The sequence below is a fragment of the Bolinopsis microptera genome, chromosome 9 (genome assembly GCF_026151205.1).
Source record: "Bolinopsis microptera isolate Bmic1 chromosome 9, MBARI_Bmic_1.0, whole genome shotgun sequence".
In the NCBI taxonomy this organism is placed as follows: Eukaryota; Metazoa; Ctenophora; class Tentaculata; order Lobata; family Bolinopsidae; genus Bolinopsis; species Bolinopsis microptera.
Window position 1 is genome coordinate 12,876,899 of NC_087080.1, and position 23,438 is coordinate 12,900,336.

At 38.5% G+C, this 23,438-nt stretch overlaps 2 protein-coding genes and 5 non-coding genes across 8 annotated transcripts in view; 2 read left to right on the forward strand and 5 right to left on the reverse strand.

Annotated features, from left to right (window-relative positions):
- Positions 1-129: 129 nt before the first annotated feature.
- Trnad-guc (transfer RNA aspartic acid (anticodon GUC)) lies at positions 130-201 on the forward strand. Its single transcript has one exon. It is a non-coding gene; the product is annotated as a tRNA-Asp (tRNA).
- Positions 202-365: 164 nt separating this feature from the next.
- Positions 366-439, reverse strand: Trnan-guu (transfer RNA asparagine (anticodon GUU)). The gene has a single exon. It is a non-coding gene; the product is annotated as a tRNA-Asn (tRNA).
- A 4,734-nt stretch (positions 440-5,173) lies between these two features.
- On the forward strand, positions 5,174-5,245 carry Trnad-guc (transfer RNA aspartic acid (anticodon GUC)). The gene has a single exon. It is a non-coding gene; the product is annotated as a tRNA-Asp (tRNA).
- Positions 5,246-5,913: 668 nt separating this feature from the next.
- Trnan-guu (transfer RNA asparagine (anticodon GUU)) lies at positions 5,914-5,987 on the reverse strand. Its single transcript has one exon. It is a non-coding gene; the product is annotated as a tRNA-Asn (tRNA).
- Positions 5,988-6,781: 794 nt separating this feature from the next.
- Positions 6,782-6,853, reverse strand: Trnaq-uug (transfer RNA glutamine (anticodon UUG)). Its single transcript has one exon. It is a non-coding gene; the product is annotated as a tRNA-Gln (tRNA).
- A 114-nt stretch (positions 6,854-6,967) lies between these two features.
- Positions 6,968-23,438, reverse strand: part of LOC134820322 (serine/arginine-rich splicing factor 6-like) — a 26,391-nt gene continuing 9,920 nt past the window's right edge. The window contains exons 2-8 of one of the 2 annotated variants that reach the window (XM_063830550.1): positions 16,787-16,940; positions 15,470-15,616; positions 15,197-15,220; positions 10,052-10,157; positions 8,966-9,034; positions 8,652-8,837; positions 6,968-7,556 (exon numbers count right to left, since the gene is read on the reverse strand). In XM_063830550.1, the coding sequence (XP_063686620.1) occupies positions 7,373-7,556; positions 8,652-8,837; positions 8,966-9,034; positions 10,052-10,157; positions 15,197-15,220; positions 15,470-15,616; positions 16,787-16,937 (867 nt within the window). In that variant the 5' untranslated portion in view covers positions 16,938-16,940 and the 3' untranslated portion in view covers positions 6,968-7,372. The remainder of the gene's footprint in view (positions 7,557-8,651; positions 8,838-8,965; positions 9,035-10,051; positions 10,158-15,196; positions 15,221-15,469; positions 15,617-16,786; positions 16,941-23,438) is intronic. The other variant, XM_063830551.1, reaches the window with a different exon arrangement.
- Positions 19,151-21,506, reverse strand: LOC134820320 (forkhead box protein P1-like). The gene is made up of 4 exons (XM_063830548.1): positions 21,418-21,506; positions 21,125-21,288; positions 19,935-20,972; positions 19,151-19,824 (listed from the first exon to the last, which is right to left on the reverse strand). The coding sequence occupies exons 1-4, from the start codon at positions 21,477-21,479 to the stop codon at positions 19,244-19,246; spliced, it is 1,845 nt and encodes a 614-aa protein (XP_063686618.1). The 5' UTR covers positions 21,480-21,506; the 3' UTR covers positions 19,151-19,243.

The window sequence follows — 23,438 nt, forward strand, 5'->3', positions numbered from 1 at the left end:
TCAGAAGTCCAATCAGTGCCTATCTGACAGAAAAATGAATGGGCAAAATAAACAGGTCCCTGGTGGAGTTATGGATCACCCGATATTTGATATTGACTACAGTATTGGTCAAATTTCGCCTTCTACATCTCCGTGTTAGTATAGTGGTGAGTATACCCGCCTGTCACGCGGGTGACCAGGGTTCGATTCCCTGACATGGAGTATTTTACGTTCTATTTACCTTACATTTTGTATGAATTACATTTGTATGAATTATATCTCGAAGACCTGTCGTGTAAAATCCCCAACTAAAATACCAGCACAAAATATTGCCAAGTTAACTTTTAAAAATGTCAAAATTCATAATACTAGAATGTCAAAATAACCGCTCCTAGCTGGACTTGAACCAGCAACCTTTCGATTAACAGTCGAACGCGGTAACCGATTGCGCCATAGAAGCTTATATACCGGTGGAATAGATAATTATCAAAATAAATCGTGAATGTAAGGCGGTAAGATAAATATTAAGATCTGATTTTTTTAGTATTGAAAATGATTTGAATCCACTTTGAAATGGGACACTTTATACATTGGTAGCATAATTTATGACTTTAACAGTTAACACAAGAACTGCCGAATTTATAAATGTGTTTGGTCAGTGTCGGGGCATTGCCAATTACTTCAGTTTTGGTAATTTTGCAATTCGTCTTGTGAATTTTTGTGTTTATTAAGAATTAAATAGAAAATAATTTTGATTTCGTTTATTTTTACTAAGCTTATTTTTACAAAATATTTCATTTAATTCAATATGTGAATATTTTTGTAAAGTCTTAATTTCACGCTTTTGTGTTTTAGCTATGTCATATGTTAGACCGGACCCAAACCGTTTTTCGCGAATAAGTATAATGACATAACATGACACGATGACATATTTACAATTTACAGTGACATGATATAAACTGTGACAAACTTATTTTATCTTCGGCGGCGCGCGCTTCGCGCGCGAAAAGTGGCATGCAACGTATGTCAATTGTAATGAATGTTGTTATTATTATTATATGACCTAGCTTGTTATAGTTTATTATTGCTCGCTCCTCTCATTGCTTATGTAATACGTACGTATAATAAATCCGAGAAGCTCGAAAAGAGTGCCGTACAATGGGATCGGGATTGGCGTGCCAGGTTACAGGTATAGTAAACGGGTGATATTTGAACTAAAATATCTGTTCAAAAAAACCGTCGCGTCGACGAGTTCACCTTGGCGCGCGTATTACATGGTTTGTAGCGCGATGCACTACTGGGTCGCGCGCGCGCATCCAATAATGCTTCTCGCAACCACAGATCGGTGAGATGCGACGGATTGACATCGTGAATCAATACATGGTAGGTTATAAACCAACTTACGTACCTACAAAGGTATTGCTCTATCAACACAGGAGGACCAAAGTGCAAAAAAACTGCTGCTGACAGCTGCTGACTGATCTAAAGTTCGTGCTAGTTATATATTATTAATCAACTATTTACAGCAAACACAAAATAATAAAATCATAAAATCGAGTGGCCGAGTAGTCTCGACTCACCCATAACTTCTCCAAAGACGTCTATCATGAGCTTTGTACACTAAATCGTTGAAATTACTTAAAGTTAGTTATATATATATATATGAAATATATTTTTGTCTGCTTTAATTGATACTAAATAAAATTGTTGTTTTCTTGAAATTGTTGTTTTCTTGACTGCTGCTAACTGCTGCTGCTAACTAGTATAACTGCTGCAAATGGCGCTCGCGCGACAGCAGCAGTTAGCAGCAGCAGTTAGCAGCAGCAGTTAGCAGTAGTTAGCACATAGCAGCAGTTTCTTTGCACTTTGGTCCTCCTGTGTTAATTGACGATGTCAATTCATGGCAGCTCGGCGCGGCACAGTAGCGCATCTCGCCGATCTAGCCAGTGTCGCTGTGAGAAGCCTTATTGAGTGCGCGGCGCGGCACAGTAACGCATCGCGCTACAACTCCTGTGTAGTCCAGAACCCTTGCGCTTGCAGTGGCGCGCACCTTGCTCTATCCAGAGCCCTTGCACTTGCAGTAGCGCTGAGCGCGCGCCCGCCTCACGGCGGTTTCTTGACTTGTGAAACTAGCGCGCCCGCAGCGGCGCGATTGACCATTGTTAATGATCTGGCCCGGCGCGCGCTACTTCGTAGCACTTGCCATCCGGCGCTACTTCGAAAAAATTTAGACGAGTAACATCCGTCAACGGCGCAAAAGCACATGGTTAGGTGAAGCGCGCACTTGCCTCTTGACTTGTGAAACAAGCGCGCCCGAAGTGGCGCGAAAGATTCCAGGGATCGAGCCGATGAGTTGACCATTGTTAATGGTCTGGCCCGGCGCGCGCTACTTCGTAGCACTTGCCATCGGGCCATTTAGAGAAGAAAGCGGAGCGCGCTACTTCGAAGAAATAAAATTTAGACGAGTAACATACGTTAAGCCGATGAGATATTATTATCAGGTAAACTATTGTTAATCAACAAATCCGTATGCAGTATGACCATCCCAGAAAATGCACCCACTGCATGCAAACTCAGATCACGTGACTGCAGCTTTCTGGTTAGCCGAGTACAACGGCTTTTACTAATTCGCTTGCCCAAAAATTTCACGTGACTTTGGTTTTTACGGTTTTTCAGCCGTACAAAACGGTTTTACATAAACCCTAATCCTAACCCTAACCCTAGCCATAACCACGAAGCTAACCATAACCTTTACACTTTACCACAACCCTAACCCTAACTTGAGCCCTAAACAATCGAATTCATGTTTTACTACATACTAGCCTGACACGTGACCAAAACGGTTTTTTTGTTTTTGCCCATAACTCTCCGTGGAAGCATTTTTACCCAACGTCATGTGGGGTGATTCGGAATCAGCGTCCAAAAATACACCGATTCAGATCAATTTCACACTCAAAGGGCCTTTTCACATGTCACAAGAATTTTCTTAAAATTTGGGCGAGCGATTTAGTAGGAGCTTGTCATACGTTGTATGACCCGCCGCGTACGAAGTGCGCGGCTCCCCTGTATCGTGGGGGTCGCAACGTGATACAAGTAGGAGCGGAGTACAACACCACACATTTCAAATCTTCGCTGTTCTTTAAAGGACCTTTATTACTCTCAATTTAAGCTGTATATGCTAATGTAAGCACCCCCACACTTTTTTGCATAAACCTTTTTAAATCGACTACAAAACGCTTACCTGAGGACCTCAGGCTATCATGTTCATAAACATAGAGATTAGGCGGAATGACAGGCTGAGCGCGGCCCCAGTAACAAAACGCATGCTCATGAACTTGCAGAGGGAAATGACGATGACACATGGCCCAGTTTTCTTATTACATAACATTCCAGGACTGAGAAGATCACAACAGTTTTGACAGCTGTTAGGGAACATCTACTTAGGACGTCCGCCATGAAAATCGCAGATTTTCAGACCACTGCACCCCCTCCCCCTTACCTGTCCGGGTGTGTCCGAATTTTCAAAACCACCCCTTCCCCCGGACGTCCGGATTTCCAGCTACTTTTAAGAGTACAAATAAAACCAACTCAAATTCATTGTTAATAAAATTCAAAGAGTTAAAATAAATGAGACTTTTTCGTTAATTCTGCCAAAATTTCCGGACGTCCGGATTTTCAGAAACCACCCCTCCCCCTGTCCGGATTTGTCCGAATTATTCCAAAACCAACCCCCGGCCCTCCCTATTTGCCGGACGTCTTAAGTAGATGGCCCCTTACTGGATATAACGGTCATATTAGTTTAGTGAATTAGTTAATTAGTTCATTAGTCAATTAGTCAATTAGTCAATTACAAATTAGTCAATTAGTCAATTAGTCATATGGTTATTATTACATACTATATATTATATGACATTACAAAAATAGACTATAAGTATATATATATACATATATTTGACACACAAAAAAAAACAGAACAAACTGAGCACAGACTAGCGGCAACTAATATTAATGGATAAGCCACAGTCCACACATCCTAAATTCCACGTTCGCGTTCATATTTACACTGCCACATCACGATCACTATTCTCCTATCGCATATCAGCACAAACCGTAATTGATTTTAACAATCACAACACTACATATCCAAACTAATGGGCTCTTACTAATTGAAATTCGCTCGCCCAAAAATTTCTGCACGTGACTTTGGTTTTGCAGCCGTACAAAACGGTTTTACATAAACTCTAATCTTAACCCTAACCCTAACCCTAACCATAACCCCGAAGCTATCCATAACCCTTACCACAACCCTAACCCTAACCCTTACCTGGGGACTTGTAGCGCGATGCACTACTGGGTCGCGCGCGCATCAAATAATGCATCAAATAATGTTCTCGCAACCACATCTTCGGTAGATCGGCGAGATGCACCACTGTGCCTCACCGAGCTGCGAAGGATTGACATCGTGAATCAACCTGGGGACCTCAGGCTATTATGTATTACTATTATGTTCATAAACATAGAATAGAGATTCGGCGGAATGACAGGCTGAGCACGGCCCAGTAAAGTAAAGCAATGCACAGGAGGCCCACATACATTTTGACGTTATCGTGTTACACGGTGAATTTTCATTATTCACAGTTGAAGGCAACTTTTGGTACCAAATTTATCAAAATCAGAGACAAAAAATTCTGTGCCAACTCATGGCGCTTGTTACATAGACTAATACCCAAAGGGCCTTTTCACAAGAATATTCTTAAAATTTGGGCGAGCGATTTAGTAGGAGCGAAACTGGAAACTAATGGCATAGCAGTATCTGCGATATCATAACTCAGTCTAGTTCGAATCAAACTAAGCGTGGCCGTGAGTCTTAAAAGTAAATGGAAAAATCAAATAAATGGAATGGAAAATGGTCTCGAAAAGCCGAAAAAATGTGACAAAAATTGTTGTAGACTAAAAATTTGCGACTAAAATTGTGGTAACCAAAATTATGGTAACCAAAATTATGGTAACCTAATTTATTGTGAACCAAATTTATTGTATTTGTAGATATTTTGATTACATAATATGTGAACGACCCCTTAGTGAAATCTAAGGTAAGTAATCAACAAAAGTAACTAAGTGGCCATTTTTTGTTAACTTGGTGGAAGTTGTCAATCACCTAATATTGTATAGATCAAATTTCAATTCGGACATCTCCGTGTTAGTATAGTGGTGAGTATACCCGCCTGTCACGCGGGTGACCAGGGTTCGATTCCCTGACATGGAGTCTTTTTACATTCTATTTGTCAAATTTTTTCCCGGAATTTTCCTAAATTACTGCTGATTTGTTTAGTATATATGCAATCCTCTAATAGTCCAATTATAGGTGGTCCAATTATAGATTGTCCAATTACAGGTAATCCAATTACAAATAGTAAGTAGGCTGGTATGGGGAACTCATGTCCCACGTATTGCGTATGACGTAAAACTGTAAAACATTATCGAATATAGGTAATATGGGGTCGTTCACATATCAGTAATCAGCCGAGGGGATAGGGGGCTGGTGGTTTCCAAATGATTACGGTAGTGTAATTTTGACACAATAGCTATTTGTAAAACTGATTACGTACGGACTACGGAGGGGGTCAACCATTGTCCAAAAAGTGATTATATAATATGTGAACGGTCTGATATGGCGGAGTGGAATGCTGAAAAAAAAATTGAAATTAGAGTCGGATTTGTAAATTTTAAACTTTCGGCATTGCTCACATTTATCTCTAAACAAGTTTTAAGTGAGAATAAACACTATTATTATATACACCGTCACGTATTTTCTTTTAATTACATTTTCGGCCTATTTTAAAAACCAGCCGTGGTAATCCCCAATTAAAATTAATGGCACTAAAAATTGCAACTTAACTGTTCAAAGTCAAAATACTAGAATATCAAAAGACTCGCTCCTAGCTGGACTTGAACCAGCAACCTTTCGATTAACAGTCGAACGCGCTAACCGATTGCGCCATAGAAGCTTATTTGCCTACAAAACAGATACCTAGTGATTTCAATGTAAGACGGCCCCATGTAGTGTAATGTCAAAATTTGATTTTTTTCAGTTCTGAGAGTGATTTGAAATTAATAGCAAGAAAGTACAATATTGATTAAGTACAAACTACTGGTTCCTGACAACAAAGTGCAATATAGCTGAAAAGGCTGAACTTGTATTGTTAAAGCTTAAGGTTAGAACACAGAACATAGTATCAAGTATAGAAGGCGGGGGCCGGGACCGGTGAAACCAACAACACGAGACTGAAGCCCGGCAGTTACCCGGAAACTTGCCCTCCTAAATTTAATGGAGGAAGTAGGTTCTAGTAAATTAATTCTTGCCTGTTCTTCAATGCTGCTATTGTTTCACTATAAATGTTCATTTTTGAAACTTCGATCGAACCAGTCCATAATACATACATGGTCCATGCAAACCTAAATAAAATACAGCCTGTATCTTTAACTGATCTATGAAAGTGAAACACTGAACTCCCGATCGGCTATTGTGACTTTGAATATTAGAACCTGGTCAGCTTCAGTAGTCATTTTAACACATAGCAACGACGTAACTGCATCATTTATCCCATTTTTAACCAACTTGGTAAAATGTAGTTTAATAATAACTGGTCCTCCAATGTTACACTGTTTGGCTCTGCCATCCACCAATCAGTGTAATTCAATGAAGTTGTTTGAAAATGTTTATAATTTTTGAAAGATCATCTTTTTGAAAGATAATCCACTTGTAGCATAGTTGACATTTTTTATCTAAAGATAATAAAAGAGGTTCTACCGAGACTCGAACTCGGATCTTTGGATTCAAAGTCCAAGGTGCTAACCATTACACCATAGAACCGTGAACTCGATTTGAATTATTTTCACAATAATGAGAAAAAAAAAACATGTAGCTTTCCGGCACGATAATAATTTCGTATTATTTTTTAAATTTCAATAAAAGGAATAAGCTTGGTTATCAGATGTAAAAATGATCTTTGATACTTGGATAAATGTATACTTAAAAATATATTCAATTCAACGTCCTCTCTTTATAAGTTCAAAACGATTGAAAGTTTATATAATTAAATTTGTCAGTATGGAGAGCGTTTTGAAAATGCTGTTCAAAATTGAGAAAAAAAAGATTAAATCGTTCTGCGAAGAAGCTAATAATCAAAGCAGTTCATGACACTATTAAGAAACCTTTCCTTGATATCGTACTTGTTCGAAAAATAATACAGATATTATTCATAGTCAATGTTATTACAGCGAAAAAAGTCATAAATATATTATTCTAAAGCATGATGTCATTTTCATGTTGACAATAAAGAAGCTGCCACATCACTGAGCTCAGTAGTATTACATGAAATCAGGCCGTGCATTATTCACGAGACTTGGACCTGGACTTGGACTTAGACACACTCTTTCCCCGAGACTTTGACCTCGACTTGGACTTGGATTTGGACTTTGACCTGGACTTAGACTTTGATTTGGACTTGGAACGATCTCTTGCACCACGGGATCTGGATCGGGACTTAGACTTGGATCGGCTTCTACTCCTGGACCTGGGAATTTAAGAATATAATAATTTGGAATATAAACCCAGCAAGATCACGGTGACAACATGAGGTGGATCTTTAAATCGATTGACCTAGAAATCTAGTTACCTAGTTACTAATCCAATTAGCTAGTTACTAAGCTGGTTACTAAGCTGGTTACTAAGCCGGTTACTAAGCATCAACCGGAGTTCGGAAATTTCAAAACTTTTCGGACACTTTTTTAGTTTGCTGACATCTAGCAATACAACCAGCGCGGCGGTCGGAAATTTCAAAATTGTTCAGTAAAATTTAAATTCTCCTGTTTGCCATTCGGTTTCGGTCTGGCAAACTAAGCAACATGTACCCCATGATCAATGATGTAACCTCTAGTATCTTCGCATAGTCTCCAATTGTGCTAAACAATTACAATGGAGTCTGCGGTCAGATCAACTCATAATAGTGCTCCATTGTCTTAATCAGTTCCCATTAAGATTACATTCACACAACATATAGTTGAACAGCATGAGATAAGTGGAAAACAAACGAACGAATAGTCATCAAGTTCGTAAAGTTCGGAAATTTCAAAATTGTCCAAGTAAATTTTTCAACTATTGAACATTTTATTTCGGGTAATTGACTAACATGCCGGGATTTCGGGGCTGAATAAGATGTCTCGCGATCCGATTTACTTCGAATTTCAGGGTATAATAGCATGTGCAGGCCCATGCTATTGCCAAATGAAATAAATAATTGGCTTTTAGCACCGCATTTTCAAATAATTGAGGTTAAAAAGGGATTAATTTAAAATGTCCAGAAAGATACAGAAGCCTGAAAGTTTCTTTTCTATACACCCGGTTTCGGTACGGCAAACCGGAAAATAGATTGATATCCGGCCATTTCCGGTTCGGCAGCCAAAACCCCAGACTTGTTGGTACCTAAACTTAGTTATTTATTTATTAACATGGTAAGCTGGTTACCAATCTGGTAACCTGGTTACTAACCTGGTAACCTAGTAACATAACAAATACCCTTATACCTGGCTTGTTAACCTAATGACCTGACAACCCTTGCATTACAAGAGTTGTCAGGTTACAAGGCTTGTAACCTTAATATACTAGTTACCTAGATCGCTTGCTCTTCTTAGGAGTGCGGCTGCGGCTCCTGGACCCACTCCTGGATCTCTTGTGAGATCTGCTCCTGCTCCTGGACCTGCTCCTGCTCCTGCTCTTGCTTCTACTCCTGCTACGGCTGCTGCTCCTGCTTCTCGAGGAGGAGCGCGAGTATTTGCTCCTTCGGGGAGATCGTGACCTGTCAGAACAATGTATTGTAATTCCGGAAAATTTAATTTAAAAAAAAACAAACTAACTCAAATCAATATGCACGGTCATTTGTCAAGGTGTTTTAATAATCCACAACAAAATTATGCAATATATTACCTGCCGCGACAGTCTCTGGCAAAGTGGCCGTATTTATCACACTGGTAACACTTTACGTCATCCATATGTCTGAAATGGAACACTCATATTAGTTTATATGTTAGTTAAGATACAAACACTTTAAAACCAATAAGTACAAGGTATTTCCTTCATCGTGTACAGAAAAGTAAAATCTACCATACGCTCATTTGAGTAGGACAATGGCTTTCGGGGTGGTTTGTTTAGGCACATTAAAGGTCGGATTTACCACATCTGATACTTGTACACACTACACAGCATATCTTAGATATTTTTATTTAATGGATATTTCCTACCGTTCAGTCGATTCAATCCTATTCACCAACATGACAGCCATACAATATACCCGTACTCTATGGCCAATACATCGGCTCAAGTTAACAGAAACAGCATGAATAATGAATACCATATTAGTGGTAGATATGTCAATCCATTCAAAAGACAGTTTGCTTCCATATTGCACTAAGACCTATCAGCTTCCCTTGTTTACTCTATCCGGCCAACATGACGATTTTAAATTACAATTCCACGCGGTCGAAACGTTTTTGTGTGTTTGGCAGGGCGCCAAAACAGTCACCGGTTATAGACAATTTATAAGACTTACCGTGACGATGAACCGTCAACAAACAAGACCCACGTTACATAGCGTGACTCGTCACGCAAATCGTCACGCAGTACGTCACGTCACGTTAGCCGTCACGCGTTACGTCACGTCACCCGTCACGCGTTACGAACAATAAACGCTCGTAATTGTGCGGGCGGGTCGTCACGCCCCGTACGATCAAAGCTCTTAAGACTACAACCCGTAACTCGCGACCCGTATTATACACTGCTGTAAAAGTTTCACAGTCGTCTTATCATTGTTTTAAAGTCTCTATATATTTTAGATACAAACCTTTAAGCGGGTCCGGTAGAGGTCCAGTTCCAGGTGTCTATCAGCTCCTACTTATTGTTAGCACCCACCATGTAGGGTGGATATTACACACCCAATATTATACACATGAGACACTGGGCCAAATCTCTAGTTAAATGAAAGGATACAAATTAAAAAAGGAAGAGTAGGATTACCTGCGACCACCTCCTTCGCGACAGTCCCTGGCGTAGTGACCGTATCTGTTGCACTGGTAGCACTTGATGTCGTCCATATTGGGTCCTCTGTAACTACTTCTGGAACCTGGGAGAATGATTATTGTTAAGCTTTTTAGTAACCTTTGTGAGACGTAAAGTAAGCAGCTTGTTGGTATTTATTTGTAATTTAGAGATTTGTTTTGATTTGTTAGGGAGTTTTTAGGATTTATGTTACTTTTTAAGCCAGTAAATCAACTAAAACAACAGTATCATTCCATTAATAAGATTAAAGAAAAAAATTACTACAAAATACTGAATTTGTTTATTGTTAAAAAATTACATGATTGTCCGAGCAAAACAGTCATTAAATTATAGCCAGTATATTATATTACACATACATTACACATTCGACCGTTGTAAGAAACAGAAAAAAAAAACAGTACAAATATAGCAATCTATAAACATTATAGCCAAACAGTGATAGACTGATAAAGTTACCTTTAACGCAATAGTCAACGAATAATAACATAATAGGGATTCTAAAATCGATAAAAACATGGCAACAAACTACTGAAAACTTGCATAAAACGTGCATGAACAATGAACATGCATAATATCCCAAGATCTACAAGAAAGTATTGCTATCATAACCCAACACACATTACGCAAGGTTCTCAGTTCACTTCAACGCAAATTCGATGTATTTAACAGCCAGATCCTGGAAAATGCTCGGTAAGCAATCCTTCAACTTCTTGATAAAGGCATCCTTCCCTCCAAACACATTAACAGTTTCTTTAACCTGGCTGAACGTCATACTGCCTCCCTCGTCTAGGAACACTTTTAGAAACTTTTCAGGTGACGGCTTCTTCAGCTTTTTAGCGTCGGCCGTTGCTCTGGTGGTATCTACAGAGGTGTTGCTATATCTATCTGACTGGTTAGCCAATACCCTGATAATGAAATCCTTTATCTGCTCTCTTTTATTCACTGTGGTAGCAGCCTCTATCTTCTCGCTGACAAAGTCTTTCAGTGCGACGTTGGAGTCATTAGCGAAATCCTCTTGGAGTGTCGTAAGTTGCTCGTTTGTTCTCCCACAGAACACTTCACAGAGCAGAGAGGGGTTGAGCTGGTTGTTCGAAAAGGCATCTTTTACCTTCTGGACTTCAGTCATAGTTGGGTAAACAGGGGAAGTTTTAACCTTAGATAAAATGAAGCGTCAACAATCGGTTACGAAGGAGAATTACGACAGTTAAATTAGAAGTAACATTAAAAACGAGCTGAGGATACTACTGTGTACTATGCATATACTGTAGCACTACAATAAAAATAACTGCAGCAATGTTCTGCATATAATGTAGCACTACCATGAAAGATAACTGCAATGTTCTGCATGCCCTTCGTAGTTAGACAACAAATTGCGTGTCAACCACTTGGTTACGAAGGTATATTATGAAGTATTTGATAAGTTAACCGGTAGTTATTAGCAAATCTGATGACATAAAATGCACTACACAATACAAATTGTTGTCAAATCTTAAACATATTCCACTTCTAGATGGGTGGGTCTCAAACCTCTCCAATAGAAAAGAAATAACGAGGGTCTAATTGGAGGCCTATTCACATTTCACTTATGTACTAACAATTTAACACGCCATTATTAAGTCTGGTTGATATTATGGAAAGAGACGAAAAAGATAAAAAGCTTTTTCAAAACCAACATTTTCAAAACGAATTTATTGGCAGTTCCTATTTCTTGTTGCGTTGCTTTTATCTTGCTCTGCTTTAGATCACCAAGACCTCGTGGCTCGTAAATAATTTAACTTGAAGGTGTTAAATTGTTGAAGTAGAAGTTCAAGTAACGAATCAGCACAGAAGAGTGGTCATGAGCAAGTGAGTACCGAGTAAAGATACAGGCAAGGGCCCGGAGTTAAGGTAACGGTAATCTCTTGCATAACCACCACATTGCACATAGTACATTGTGATTTACATACAGAATACTGCACTATATAGATAGTACATTGTGAGATATACTGTTCCTGCAGGGGGCCTGGGGGACCAGTTTTGAAGCAAAACCAGTTAAAGATGGTGTACTACGTTTAAAAAGTTATCCACACTTGCGTGCGAAGTAACTAAACCAAATGGCGGGTATAAATAATTGCCAGCACTAACTAGCCCGGTCTCATTAATAAGACAACAAAATAACGAGCCGCTCGACAATTACATGTTCTGGATCTCGGAAATGGTCGGCTCACAGCTTGTGTACAATACATTGTAAAATGTATATAAGATGCGAAACGAATGTACAAACTATTGCTGAGCTGTAGAGGGAAGAGCAAGTGATCGGGGTTTAAACTGAGTTTTAACATGGGGTTGCCCTATCAACAGGGCAAATTGTACAGCTACTTGTACAGCTTCCCTCCTAACACACAGCTGACCACTGTTGTTCTCCCTAGTTGTTCTCCCTAGTTGTTACAATGTTACATGAGATTCCATGAGGTGGTGATGATAGTGTCTACAGTGGCGAAGGTGGAGAAGCTATTGTTCCAGGGAGACTAGCGGACTCCATGTTGTTTAGTTGTGTTTGTTTTGAGGGGAAATATTGAACTGTACGCTCTAAACTCGAGGAGGAATTCTTTAAGGTTGAGATATATATAATTGTGTGGAATGAAACAGAACGAGCAAGTCTGTAATAAGAGAAGATCAGATGCTGGTCCCAACTATGTTACAATCTTTATCAAAAGAAAAGGAATGCTATCGAACTCTACGTGAACAAAGCTCCTTTAAACCGAGAATGTAGTAGATCAGCTCCTTAAAACGAAGAATATAGCTGTAATGAGAGTAGATCAGGTGGCCGTGTCCCGGCCACGTCATAGTATTTATAGAGAGAAAAGGAATTTTCAACTCAGCAACTGGCGTTAGGTTACATCGCTGAGCTAATAACAGGTGGCCTCTACCAAAAATATAGGGTAAAACGTTAGCGTGGGTGCAGAATCGCACTATTGAGTCAATAGAAAGTTCATTATTATTATTGTCAGGTGGCAATCAGTACTATAGATATTTAAAACAAAAGAGGGTGCATCTTATCTTGGCAAATGAATAACTACATCTTGATAAAATTAAACCAATAAAACTAAAAGATACTCTATATATAATCTCAATAAACCTGTGGGTGTGTGTGTGTGTGTGTGTGCTCGTGTGTTTGTAATTTACGAACGACTTAATCAAGAAAACAGTAATAGTTATGGGATTGGTTTTTCGGTATAGGTTCGACAAAACTACGAGAAAGCTCGTTAGCGTGGGTGCAGAATCGCACTATTGAGTCAATAGTGCGACCTAACTACGAGAAAGCACGTTAGCATGGGTGCAGACTGCACTATTGAGTCAATAGTGCGACCTAATGCCGCACTTTTCGCACCATAGGCAGTTTTTTGTTCTCGTTTTGTTTAATGAGATAAGATCGACATGTCCATATAACTATGGAGTATGGTTGGTGTCAAACGTTTTTCATGTAGTTACATCAAAATGATCGGAAAGTAGAATTACTTCTTCGTAAGCAGGAAAAACATATGTTGAACAATTTATCTTCCTAAAAAATATTCCTAGAAAGTTCATTATTATCATTGTCAGGTGGCAATCAGTACTATAGATATTTGAATCAAAATAAAAAACAAAAGAGGGTGAATCTTGGCAAATGAATAACTTGTTAAGTTGGATCACAATCCCTCAATAGATTGCAATTGAGCCACTTTAGATTGTATACAAGATCTGCCGGTATGTGGACTATGTGTTGGAATCTAATGTTGTAAAGCTAAAGAATGCTCCTCACCATGCAGCCCGACAAACCCCTAACCCCAGTCATCCTGACTGTAAAACCTTCTATGAGGATAATTCTACATTTTTACATCTTGAATTATCAGGAAACTCAGTGTAAAAGATATTAACCTTAGTAGTTCATTTAAATGGAACAAATAATATATAAGCAATAAGCATGGTCATATTCAGATCATGTTATATTTCGAACGGAGTCTACAGTTCAAAACATGCTCCTGACTTCTCTCCAGAAAACGGTAAGAGTTATGGGACTGGTTTTTCGGTATACCGTATAGGTTTGACAAAACTACGAGGAAGCAAATAAGCAATTAAAAAAAAATCGGCAGGTGGTAAGTGGTTTAATTGATGGTTTTGTACCCCAAATGTGATACTAAAGTGTCTCACTTTTCTCACACTTTCTCTCTCTCTCCCCATTAACAACTCCCCTAATTACAGCCTTGGTACATAATTACTAATTAGGTAATAAGCCGCAAGATTGCATATGAAGTATAATTATTGGATACGTGAGCGGCGCTCTAATGTGGCCGGTTTCAACTGAGCGAGTTTATACTTTTGCACTTCAACTGCAATAATGAAGTCCCAGCCGTAGGCACGCCGCACGGGTTACACTAGTAGAGTTATAACTTTGAAAGACGTCCGCGTTCAAAGTGCAGTGTTGAATGTAAAATACTCCATAATATAAGAATAGAACACAATAAAAGATAAAAAAGTTGTAACTTAAATTTAGTCCATCTTGTGAGTAAGTTGCCCCAAACAAGCGGAAGGACAAATTTGCTCCTTCTACAGTTCTACTGGGTATAATTATAATATCTGTCAGCAACGTCAGCTCAATTACTGCTAATTAATTAAAGCAAGTACTACAGTAATATACGGGAGTTGGGCAGTGGCTACTGGCTTGGTAAGTAGTAAGTACTAATTACTGCTAATTAGCAGTACTGCTAAGTAACAGAGATATTGAGCACCAACTCAGATTGTTGGGTTAATTCGTTTCGTCAGAACTTGTAAGCCTTGGAATATCACGAGATAAGTTATGTGATACGAATTACAAACAACAACAAAACATTAAAAGTATCAGTAAAAAAAGTGAAAAAATTGGATAATGTTATTTTTGTAAAATAATGTAAGATAAATTAGTGTAATTATATAATGAAATCCTAATACGATAATATGTTATTGTACAATATTTCAAGATCAAGTAAAATACAGCAAAGTGCTGATACAATCAAGTAACTATTTGTAAAACAAAGTAAGATAAATTGTGAATATATTAAATAAGTTATTTCTAACTAACTCCTTCAAACTCAATAAGAAGCTCACCTCTAGAATCAGAGCCCCTTGACACTGAACAGTGGAATTTTTTAAATATAATAATTCAGTAATTTAATAAATTAATTAAATATAATAAGAACTTGGATAAAAACAACTGGATAAAGTTAAAGAAATCACCAAAACAATTACATAAAATTTGCTCGATATTGTTAAATATAGATACAGTTAACAACAATAACAAGATATTGCAGAATCATGTAAGATACAGAAAGATACAGTAAGATCTATCTATTTAAATATGAAGTGAAAAATGTTGCAAACCTCGGTCACCTCGGTCCCCCCGCTCACCACGTGAGTCGGAACCACGAGCGTAAGAGGGTATCTCCCGCCTGGGTCTCTTAGCCCACTCAACCTCAACACGGTATCCGTCTATCTTCGTGCCGTGCATCTTGTTTATTGCTTCCTCCGCTGAACATAATTTTAAAGATAACTGAACTCGATTTGAATCATTTTCACAATAATCAGAAAAAAAACATAACTTATTTTTAATAAACCTGATTCAAAACCCTTAAACGGGTAGCCTTCGAGGTCTTTTAATCAATCAATCAATCAATCAATCAATCAATCAATCAATCAATCAATCAATCAATCAATCAATCAATCAATCAATCAATCAATATCAATCAATCAATCAATCAATCAATCAATCGATCAATCAATAGAGTGTGAACTTTAGGTTTATGTTCAGATATCAATCATCAACTATTAGAGCTAAATAGGAGTTATTGTCACAAAATCATTTTATAATCCAAGAATTGGTTCATGAGTAGAACAAAGTGGTTTATGGAAGAGGTTTTCAGAAACAAAATTCAGTAGAATATGTATTGAACACATTACAACACCCAGCAATATCAAGAATATAAAGCCAAAACCAAAACCAGACCGTGTAATAACACTCAACGGCTCTTTTCAAGCGAAGCTGTGCGCGGCTTTAATAAACACACTGTTCTTCTGAGCGCTGACAATATATACTATAATTACTACTGACGTAACGTAGTGCTCTCCCTCCGGGCTATTATCAGGCGGCTCTTATACACGCAAGGAAATATTTTTAAAATATGGCTTATATAAAGCCAACTTTTGCATCACATAGGATACGGTTATTATTATCGCTGTCAGACTGATCATCTCATCCTTCCGAACTGATCACTCGAAGGAATATGTCAGACTATGACATAGAAAGCAGGGGATATCAGCCAATTATAACTGAACTTCTGCAGGGACTAACCACCAATACGAGTTGACTTCTGATAACCCAGTGATAATAATAATTGTTTTGGATATATTACTATTACATTTTATTCAGCTAATTCTTTAATAATTTAAGTTTTATTAGTTCCTCGAACTAAATTGTACCGAATGACTGACTTTAAACACATTTAAATCGGTTATTAAGGCTCTTTTTCACATGAGAAATATTCATAATCATTTGACTCTTTTTTAACGTTAGCTGTCAATAAACATAATGTCCAAGAATATTTTAACCTCTCAAATGGTTGGATAGAAAAATAGCTGCTGATAAACTTATTTGGCAGATTTTGTATAAACAGCTATTTTTATACAACTAAGGTAACTAACCATCTCTACTGCGTATGAACTCAATGAAAGCGTATCCAAAGGGCCGTTTTGAGAGCCACACTTCGTCCAGTTCTCCGTAGTACTGGAACTCTTTCTCCACTTTCCGGCGGTCCGGGTCTGGACCTAATCCGGCTATGTACAGACGAGGCATTTCCTATCAGTGTTACAAATTAGTGGTTCAAACTTAAATGCTTAGAAATTAGAACCGGACACCCGGATTCAATTAGAACCGGACCAGAAAACTTGGTTTGTTTGGAGATAAACTGGTCCGAGTTCAAAGCTTAATTTCCAATATATATTATCATAATCCTGGTCAAGAAGGTACTGTTTAAATTTAATGAATATTCCAGACTGTTACAATTTTCAATTTCTGATGAAACAAAATTAACATTTAATGAGTCAAGAAAACGATATAAAGTGCTGTTAAAAACGATCAATATAATATGATATAAGAGTAAGAAAATAAATCTTCTCAAAAACGCGCGCCATTCAGCAGCATCTAGCAGCACAATAAATAACACTCCAGATATTCGCATTTTTGGTTACCATGGAAACTGTTATCTGCTAACCACGACATACTGTTAAATGTTAACTGTTAACCATGATAACATGTTGACCGTCACTATGACAAGCTGTTAAATGTTAACGACCCGTCACAGAACGAGGTCTTGGATTAACAGTCGTTTACAATAAATCGCGGTTAGATTGACATTAAAACAGTTTGGACATGAATCACAAATCTTGACAAGATGATCAGGCTCAGACGAAATCTTGCAATCCTAGAAAAACCGTTAGAAAAAAAAGCTAATTTTCAAAACTGCAATCTAGCGTTCTTAATCCTAAATATGAAGTCTAGAGTAGACTCAAACCACCAACATACCCCATATTAACCCCAACCGTCCTGGCCTCGAATCTGTCAAAAATACATATCCACACTCCGTAGGACTCAAATGATACAGATAACTCATTATAGATCAGGTAGATATAAACAATCTTTAAATGTTAAATAATTAATTGCTTAAATATTGGCGGACTTGAAAATGATACAATCGGCGAGACGGACCATGCAAAATATATGTCATACATATCAAATCATGGGAATCATATTAATCAAATGGGATCAAGAGCACATCACGTCCGTTTCAGGCAAAGCAAGTTCTCTTCAGGCAAAGCAAGTTCTCTTCAGGCAAAGCAAGTTCTCTTCAGGCAAAGCAAGTTCCCTTGTTAGGGGATGTTTTGTGAATGACACTGAGTAAGCCAAGATCTTGGGTGTTAATAGGTTTATAAATTGGTTTGTTTATCTAGATATAAAGTGCACACTTTTTGGAAGTTATGGCTATGCCATCATTTTTTAAGTAGAGGGTAAAAGAAACTGAGTATTGGATTATTTCAACCACGTGACTTTATTTGCTTTTTTGACAATGTAAAAAGTTGAGTTCTCATGTGTACGTTAGAGGCCTTTTTGAAATAAGGTGCACTGATTTTAGACTTGCTTTGCTAAACGAAACGGACTAAAGATATGCACGTATAAAATTTACATTTTTACATTAATATTAAATAATTTATTAAATTAATGATTAGATAAATAATTTAAATAATGGATAGTGATATATTATAGACGGAAATATATCATATAATGAAAATGAATGAAACGGGTGATTTTCAGCATTTAGTGTACAATAAGTATGCTTTACATGCGCTCATGGTAAAGTTAATTGAGTTTTGTCCCCAAGTTGCATTGAGAAAAGGTGTTTTGCAGCTTACAGATAATAATTTATTACTAGCACCTTGTCAATTCAAAACCTATATCAGCGAAATAACGTCTATTAAATTAAACTATGAACATATACTTGCACTATACCATCATTCGATTATTAAAAGAATAAATTACTATCGCACTATCAGATTTTTCTGAAATAGCAGTCTCTTTTCATAGCAGCTTTTCGATTTCAGAATGATTCTATGCTCAGCTGTAATGCCCCTGTTTTTTGTAATTTCCAAATCCTGTTTGGATTTTAACATGTAGTAAGACATTAAAAACTTACATTTCATAAAACACGCATAAACGCACACTGCAAAACGTAGAAAGCCAACACACCTCAGATTATGGGGGACCAACCCCATTTTTTGGGGGTCGTCCCCCTCAGATAATGACACACTGCAAGTGCTTCACACCAGATATAGTCAGTTCAACCGCAGGAAAATGAATTCAGGTCAGGTTCGCGTAAGTTAGTGCCATCTTTGAAAGATCTGAATTTTTTGTATTGATACAAACAAACAACCCGGCTTTCCTCAACTGATTCACAACTTAGTGAATCCTTCAAACGTCGAAACATTTTACTGTTTCCTGAAATAATTGCGACAATCCACAACATGTCTCTTACACGAACAACAAGAATGTATGAACAAGCGGACACATCCCCAAGCAACACTGAAGTTGTAACTGAGGTCACGTGACTAAGTTTGTTCGGATTCAGTTTGTGGTATTTTGTTGCCGGGGGAGGCAGCGGGGCTGCATATCTCCTGTTTTAGGGTGTTGACGAAGGGTCCGAGGAGAATGTGGGGCCTGTCTCCTCCGATAGTGACGTCAGTGCGCTGCTGTGAGGACATGCTCAGAGAACCGCCGCGCGTGCACGTGCGGCGCAGTCTCCGCCTGTATCCTCCATTCTGAAACTCCTTTATACTGTCCGGTCTGACTGTCCAGTAGTGGCCCTTGCCGCTCTCAGCCCGGCCAGCCTTCATGAAACAGTCATTTAACGAGAGGTTATGCCTGATGCTATTCCGCCAGCCCTGGCCCTCCAGTCTATAATACGGATACTTATCCATGATAAACCTATAGATATCACCTAGCAACAGCCGTTTGGACTCCGAGTTCAATATCGCCATGGCGATCATAGCAGGGTAGGATATGGTTGGTTTGCGGAGACCCAGACGATCTGACTCAGTTCCAGACATATTACCGGTGTCCTGGTCTGAATTACGTTCAGAGTTGTTTAACATATCCTCCAAGTCTATCGTCAGAGGCTCTTTGTTCACACCTGTGATAAATAATGTTAGAGTCCGAGATGAATTATCAACAGAAATGCTAAACTATACATCTTGAAATATTTAATTCTAAAATAAACGCTTCTTAATTTGTAAAACGAACCTCCTAAAGTTATAATCCCCTCTGATTTGTTAACTTTGTTCTCCTCACTGAAATCCTCGAACTGTTGTATGGGCAAGCCATGCGAGTCATTAATCGTCTGCAGCAGGTTCTTTCTCCCCAGATCAGATGCAGCTGAAGACTCCACCGTGGTTGTCGGGGCGGCTATTTTAGCAGTGGTGCTTGTAGCGCTCGCCTGGGACGTCTCCAAGTGGGAGGTCAATAGATTTATCTGGGAAGGGCTTAGCTTCTGCAGTATGGAGGTCTCGCTGAGGTCCCCGCTGCTGGAGAGACTCTGCAGCTTGTCCAGTAAATCCTGAGTTTCGGATATTGTGTCGATATCCATGGGTTCTGACATCCTTGTTTCAGGGTTCGATATGGGGGAGGTGTTGATGGTGGGTGGGGTGGAGTTGAATTTGCTGCTGGAAGTTTCGACGTTTAGAAAAGCGGTGACATCTATTGGTGACCCAGGGTTATCCTTGCTGCCACTTTTGGGAGAGCTGGTGATGTTGAGAACCTCGCTAGATACCTGGAGGACATCATTGAGCTCGTTAGTGTACTCTGAGAATGTGGTGAGACACATTGGAGTAGAGGTGGGGAGGGAGGTAATGGGCACTGCTTCAGGAGGGTTGGGAGTAGTAGAGGAGGGGGTGATGGGCGAAGAGGGGATTGTAGGACCTTTAGGTTTGGTAATCTGAGTGCTGTGTGTTGGCGGTTGCTGTGCTCGACTGGTAGGTTGCGTCTCTGTGGAGAGGTGATATGAAGGCAGACTAATGATAGGAGCCTGTTGGGAGACATGCTGCTGAGCGAGTTGTTGTTGTTGCTGTTGGATCTGTTTTATCTGCTGCTGTTGGGCTTGGTGTATCTGCCTCTGTACCGTCTGCTGGTGCCGCTTGGGCTGCTTAGCAGGTTTGGCTGTCTCGTATGTTGGGGCAGATACTATATTGATAGGGTTCGGTTGAAGGGAGTTGCTGTAGAGCTGCAGCAAGGATTGCCCAAGTGGTTGTGATGATATCTCGGGCATATCTGTACATTTCTTGGCTGAAACATTTATCTTTTAAAGTTGGCCCAGGTTTATATATGCTCATTTAGTAAATTTCTTTCCCCCAACAAAGCCGGTAAATTAGGTTTTTACTGTATGAAAGTCTAATTACTTTAGTTTTAAAGAGATTCCTGAGACGATGTAACGTTACCTTTGTTCCAGTTTGTAAATATGACATCAGCCGTCCGGATGGTGTTGCTACATGCAGCAAGCAGTGCACGAAGGTTATCGGACGGAAGTACAGACTGGTGAGTATCTAGGACTGACTCCTCGAGCAAGCTGGCGTGCGGCTTGAAACCATCGAAATACAACTGACTGGAGAGGAGAGAAATAAGAATTTGACGGGAAAATGGACTTTGCAAGAACTTGCCATTCATAAAAAATCGATGAGATTTATAATTTTCAAATATGTAATGTTCCTGAATGTAAATAAAAACATCTCACCTAATGATTAGCTGATAAAGGAACTGCTTCTCATTTGGACAAGGCATATTGTCCTTACGCATTCATGTGCTGCAGCTATCAAGGGTAAAACCGGGTAAGTTTTATATAAAATACAATAAATTTGGAACAGTTTGAATTTGGTAAAGAATAATTAAATAATCAATTAGAGTAATCTTTCCGAAAAGGAATTCAATAAAATACCCTTTCAATAGAGACAATAAACGACTGAAAGATGGAAAATACCTCACTGCATGGGTGTAGAAACGGATACGTGAATTCCAATACAATCAGGACTGTGTACACATTACACAAACATACGCCCAATACCCAATTAATTTGCGAGGGTATAAACAACACCTGCAACTTAAAGTAAATAAACAACAGGTCCCTATTTTAATTAGAGGATTGTTATGTCTTAACGGATAAAAACAACGGGTTTAGCATTAAAAATCTCAGGTGATATCATCACGTGATAACTATAGACTAGCTTATTCTGTAATCTGTAGATCTGTTACTTGAGAACGGAGCCATTCGCAACGGGATAAATTCTTATGTTATGCAAACCCTCCGAAACTATATCTTAAACCTAGGTTTACCGTCTAAAACTTAAATCTATTTTCTCAACTAAATCCAGACAAAAAATCTGATTAAAAGTGGTTTTTGGACTTGCTCAGAACCCTAAAATAATATTGAGGAACAAAGCGGTATTCCCAAATGGCTCGTCAGTGAATAAAATCGCATGGCAGCTGATGAACATTAGGACGTGAAAAGTACAAAGATATCACGCCGAGTTCATGAACTGAAAGTTGCAAAGAAGGTCGTATGACTCGTATCGTGAATACTGATTACAAGTTTCTAATCCTTTTCATTGTGCGCGTGCATCGAAGTTGATAATATTATATAATATTGAATGATATGCGCGCGCGCGATCACAAAGCCGCGCGAAAATTTTAGTACTCTACACGGTATAAAATTAATCGCGCGTTCCATACAAAACACTCCAATTTTGGTAACACAGTAGATGTTTTCTTCTTACCTCATTTTACCTCATCCCAATTTTGCCTTTTTTGGCTGCCCGACATGGATCAAATATGAGTTATTAGATCTCTGCAATACGTTGTTACAAAAAAATAAAACGGGGCGACATTCTTACAATTTCGCTTACAATTTTGCTAGAACACCTCCTCTGGCAATACAGTAGATGTTCCGAACAAGAATTGTAAGGGAATGTCGTCCAATATCAGATGCAAAATAGTGTTAAAATTAGTTCCTTTCTGTGAATAAAGAAGAAATAATTAGTTATCTTGTTCGGAGAAAACCGTCCTGAGCAGGGCAGTTTAAAACTGATTTAAACCATGTTGAAGTTTTTATAAAGTTTTTAATGAGGCAACATGTCACAATTTACTGCATAAGCACATGAAGACATTTCACATGGTATAGGAAGAGATCAGTAAATAATTTGTATCGTAATAAATGGTTCCTGTATACAAAATAACAGCTATTAAACCAACATGGATCAAATTTGTGTAATTTGCTTTCTACAGTAGAGGATAAAACATAGGTTGCATTCTTACAATTTCCTTACATTTCTGTTAGAATATCTCTGGCAATATTATTGGCTGGAACACTAAAATGGCCAACTAAGCCGTTAAGAAGTTAAGGAAAGCCGAAAATGGCCCAATGGATACAAATTAAAGTGGGATAAGTTTTAATTAATTTTACCTTCAAATGTCTGATCACATCTATGAAATAGTTCATCATCCAATATTCACATTATACTTTTACAGCTAAAAAATAGTGTTGTAACAATAAACACATTCAGCACGCGCATCATAAAGTAAGAACTGCATTAAACTGAGGTCTGAGAAAGGAAATAGTTAACCATATAGTAACAGTTCATGAACCCTGTAGCTTATAACGGATATTAAAATGTGACCCTTGTATTAACGAAACAGGGTATTGTAGTCCACATCCTCCGTTTACTGTTCAATAACGACAATAAAGTTACTGCAATAACCAAA

Bases quoted from the DNA above. Each gene is read 5' to 3' on its own strand.
- LOC134820320 (XM_063830548.1), bottom strand. From the start codon at position 21,479: ATGCGTAAGGACAATATGCCTTGTCCAAATGAGAAGCAGTTCCTTTAT. The intron at 20,973-21,124 runs GTAACGTTACAT...TAAATGTTTCAG, and splicing joins ATTTACAAACTGGAACAAAG to CCAAGAAATGTACAGATATG. The intron at 19,825-19,934 runs GTTCGTTTTACA...TATTTATCACAG, and splicing joins GGGGATTATAACTTTAGGAG to GTGTGAACAAAGAGCCTCTG.